The sequence below is a fragment of the Entamoeba nuttalli genome, assembly GCF_000257125.1.
Source record: "Entamoeba nuttalli P19 unplaced genomic scaffold asmbl_3090, whole genome shotgun sequence".
NCBI classification, from domain to species: Eukaryota; Evosea; order Mastigamoebida; family Endamoebidae; genus Entamoeba; species Entamoeba nuttalli.
Window position 1 is genome coordinate 1 of NW_008575826.1, and position 5,181 is coordinate 5,181.

General features: G+C 29.4%; 1 protein-coding gene across 1 annotated transcript; it reads right to left on the bottom strand.

The window, feature by feature from the left end:
* Window positions 1–17: 17 nt before the first annotated feature.
* On the bottom strand, window positions 18–4,980 carry ENU1_054830 (clathrin heavy chain, putative; the record flags this gene model as incomplete). Its single annotated transcript, XM_008857965.1, has 1 exon — window positions 18–4,980. A coding segment is annotated over one exon (4,963 nt), but the record flags the coding sequence as incomplete, so codon positions are not given.
* Window positions 4,981–5,181: the final 201 nt, after the last annotated feature.

The window sequence follows — 5,181 nt, forward strand, 5'->3', positions numbered from 1 at the left end:
TGGTTGATTCATCATACCCATTCCTCCCATTGGTTGTTGCATTGGCATCATACCTGGTGCAGCAGGAAGAGCTAACATACCGAATGGAGTATCCTGTTGAGCAAGTTGTGGTTCTTTTTTAGCATTTTGTCTATCTTTTTCTGCTTGTTCAAGTTTTTTAATTCTATCATTAGTATCTTTCATTTTCTTACACATGAATGGCATTGTTTGATCCATTAATTTATTCTTATATCCAAGTTCAAGTGCTACTTCTGTTGGGACATAATCATAACAAACATTCAAACAATTTCCAAAGGCTTCTTTCTTGTCTTGTTCTACAAAGAAGTTCAATAAATCTGTAACCTTTTCTTCATCTTTAGATTTCTTAGCAATTTCCATAGCATCATCATCAAATCCTTCACTCTTACATAATTCAATTGCACTCTTATAATCATCAGAACTACTATAAAGATATGCTGCAATTTTTCTAAATTCAACATCTTCATGAACTTTCAATCTATTAGCCAATCCAGTTTTGTTGAAGTTTGTATTCTTTTCAATAAGACTCTTTAAGCTCTTAGCATCTCCATCATCAATGAAAAGATCAATAAGTGCTTCATTGACTGAATCATTATTTAAATCAAGACAATAAAGAAGATATTCTCTAATAGTTTTAAGATCTTTTTCTTTACGAGCAATAGAAATAACTTGAGTATGGTCACATCTATGAGCTACAGCAATTAACATTTCATTAACTTTTTCTGGTTTTTCTGCAAGATAATATGATTCAGCTTTATAAATCATATCAATTCTTGGAACATTAACTAATAATTCTTTCATTAATTGATGATCGAAACAATCATCTGGATATGAAATCATAGTCTCAATAGCTTTAACTTGATCAACTTGGACATAAAGGAATACAAGTTCTTTCCATTGTTGATTCATATTGACTGTTGGAATAACTTTTTGGCATTGAATCTTAGCAACATATTGTTTAAGATAATCATATAACTTTTCTTCTTTATATTTAGAATAAAGAATAGCTAATTCAGTAAACATAGAGACATGAACATTTTCAATCTTTAATCCTGCTTCAAGTAATTCAATGACTTGATCATATAATTCATTCTTTTCATAATAATAAACTAATTCAGTAATTTCATCACCAGCAATTAAGATATTAATTCCTGTTTCTTGTGCTAATGTAAATTCTTTTGCATCAATACATGCAAATGTAACTTCTTTCCATGTTCTAGTACTATTAGCCTTTTTAGCAGCTTCTACAGCTCCAGCATAATCCTTTAATTTAAGTAAGCATGATGCTAATTTAATGTAATTATTTAATGATGTATAAAGAATCTTAGCAGCTCCATATAATTCTTCATTATAACATCTTTCAGCAATAGAGGTAAGATTTGCACAATTAGCTGTTTTAAGGAAGTTTTCAATTTCTTCATTCTTTTTCAATTTAGCATAACAATATAATAATTCAGTTTCAACCATCATGTCTTTAGTTTCTTCCTTACACATAAGTAAGTAATTAATTAAATCTTCATATGATCCATCTGACTCTGCAATATCAATAACTCTTGATCTTAAACTAATGTCCTTAGCTTTCATCAATGAAATAATAGCATCTTTAACTTTCAATTCATCAAGTTGTGCTTCTCCAAGTTTCTTATATAAAATATCTTTTTTAGCTTTATCAGCAAAGTCTTTAGCACGAGTAAGATCTTTAATGTGTTGTAATAATACATCCATAGCCTCTTCTTGTAAGTCAAATTTGGTATAAACTTCAAATGCTTCTTCAAACAAATTATCAGCAATACAACTTTCACCAATTTCTTTTGGATCGTAGTCATTAAGTTTTCTAATATAATCCATAACTCTATTTGGTGCTGCTTTAATACTAGTTTGAATTAATAATTTTTGTAATGTTGGATTAGTGCTATATTCTGGATTTTGAGAAACTAATTTATCCAATAAATCAATCAAATCATTTGGAAGGTCATTTTGAAGGAATGCTTGAACTGTTTTGAGAATTTGATTTGGATCAGTACATTCTGGAAGTGCAGTATGAATAACTTGTTCAACAACACTCTTTCTATGTTCATTTTCTTCTGTCAAGACTTTATTCCATAAATCAAGATCTTCTCTTTCAACAAGATATTTTGCTTGGTATTTGAATAAATTATGTCTATTAGTTACATCAATCAATTCATCATCTAAATTCTTTCTCTTATAACAAATGTATGATAAATATGGATCTCTATCTTCACAGTATTTACCTACAACTAATGAGTCATAATACATGTCATTATTTAAGAATTTCTCGGCATCTTTTCCTTGGTCAACATAAACTTTAGCAAGAGCTGTATGAAGAGAAACATCAGGAGATCCTTCAGATAATCTTTGTTCTAACCATGGTAATAAGATAATTAATCTATTTCTACTTTCACATGTCTTAATTAATTCATCAGCTGGACAAATACCTCCAACTGCATTAATTAATTGTTGAATATAATCTTCTCCACATCCACAATCTAATAATGCACCAACAACTTTTGGTGTATTCATTGGATTAATTTTCTTAACATATGCTTCAATAAATCTATGATTTCCATTTTGATAAAGATATTGTGTCATTTCTTCAACATAACCATGTTTATCACATACAATAATAAATGGAATTTGGTCTGCAATTCTTGCATTCTTTAAGAATTCTTTAACCTCTTTTGGATCATATACATCATTCTCTTGAACAACACGTGCTAATTCTTGGAATTGTCCTGATCTGGCACATGCCTCAATATATTTAAATACAACCATTTTGTCATTAGTAGTATTCACAATTTGAGATAAGAAATAGAATAATCCTTCCCAACAATCAAACTTTTGAAGTAAATCAATGACTTTATCATCTCCAAGTCCTGTATGGAATTCAAGTAATATTTTAATAATAATTTGAAGATTTCCTCTTGGATTTGTTCTTAAAAGATCTTGAAGAACAAGAATAGCTTGTTCTGGTTCTAATTTTCTGAAACTTTCAATAATTAATTCTGGTGGAATAGCAGATGCATGTGCAAGAACTCTTCTAATATCATCAAATTGTTCAAAAATTTGAAGAGCTCGTTTAAATAATCCAGCTTGTTCACATAATTTACCAATTCTATTATGATCAAAATGTTTTAACATATCATTCTCAAAAATAGTATCAGCAATTTGTGGGGCTCCAATTAAATTCATTTCAAGAACTTTTGTTTGAATATTAGCATATTGTTCATTATCTCCATCAAGAGTATCAAGTATTAATGCAGTAATTTCTTTAAGATATCTATATCTAGCAAAAAGATCTATTATTGAAATCATATCTAATTCATCATATCCTTTTTGTTGAATTAAACTTGCTGCATATGCCTTAGCAGCTTCTCCTGATGCTGGAAGAATTTGTTGAAGAATTTGAAGATAATCTGGTGAAAATCCTGCTCTTTCACAATAAGCAACTATTTTATCACTTTGTCCCATTTCTGCTAATGATTGAACTACTTTTCCTGTAGCATGTGCTTTAGAATAAATCATTAATGCAAGTCGTTGATCATATGGCTTAACTAAATCTCCTGCTTTTTCACTGCATTCAATTTTATCATTTACAATCCATGCCTCAACTGCTGGAAGTTTATTTTGTGGAATAAGTAATTGAATAAGAGTAAATCCTTCAAGTGCATTAAGTGAACTACTTTCTAAAATAGTAGCAAAATAAAGGAATAATGGAGGATTTTGTCCTGGTTGTGCTTGCATTTGACTTAATTTATTAATTGTATTTGAATTTCTAATTAATTCACCTGGTGAATTAGCTGCAATAAGAGCAGCTTCTCTAATTTGTCCTGCATTTAAAAGTGCATTAAATCTTTCTACAAAAATATCATCAGCTCCTGGAAGATTACATCTAGCTGCAATTTTACATCCAAGTCCAACATTTTTTAATCCATTACAAATGAATGGAACTAATTTATCTCCTTCAATATAAATATTAGTTACAACTCCTTTCTTTCCTACAACAGTTACTCCATCTGTACTTTGGTTGTATGCAGTTAAGAACACAATATCATCAATCACTCTTCCTTGGAAGAATAATGTACCATCTCCTGAATAAAATCCATAAATATATCCCATTCTTGATACTAATAATATTGTTTCATATTTTACTGAAACAACTAATCCTACCATAAAGTCTGCTTGTTGTTGTGGTTGAATAGGTATGTCAATTACTGTATTTACATTTTGTTTAGATGGATCTCCTTTAATAACTTCAATTAATCCAAGTCTTGGTGATGGGAATTTTTGTGCAAAAGCAAACATAACTGATGCTTGTGATGCTCCATCAAATTTATAATTATAAAAACTAGCTGCATATCCATCTATAATTTGTGATGCATTCTTTTCAATAGAAAACAATTGAATTTTACCAACAATTTCATTATTTTTTTGTAATAATGCAAGTATAGCAACCCATTTTTCTGTTGGATCAATTTTATATCCAATAATTTGTGATGCTGCAAGCTCTGAATGTCTATCAACTATTTTCTTTGGTGCTGCACTTGGACTATTTAAATCAAAATGAAATACTGATGTAGATGTTACAATAGCTAAAATATGTTCATTAGCCCATTTCCAAAATACTAATGGTGTTTGAAGTGTTATATCTGCTACTTTAGATTTAGATTGAACATCAAACATTTGAACAGTAGTTCCTGCAGCAACTGCCATAATTTGTTTTGTTGGATGCATAATAGCAAAATCAGCAGCACATGATCGTGAATCAGGACTGTTAATCTTATTATTATGGAATATTCTTACTCTTTTCTCTTCTCCCTTTTCTAATACTGTAAAATGTTTATCTCCTTCAATGGAAACTGTAGTAAATCCAATACTTTCTGGTTTGACAAATCTGTCTAATTTAACTACTTCTTTTATTTGAATTGGTGGTCTAATAGCCATTCCTGTTCTGTATGTTATGATTTCTTAGTTCTTCCCGAATTTTCTAGATACCTAGATTTTTTCTAGAATTTCATTTTACTTCTTTTCTTTCCTTTTGCTGAGTGAAGAAAGATAGAAATATATTTCTTCTTCCTCCACTTCATATCTTCTTCACTTTATTTTTTATTTATTTATTTATTATTAAAATATAGTTTCTTAAAA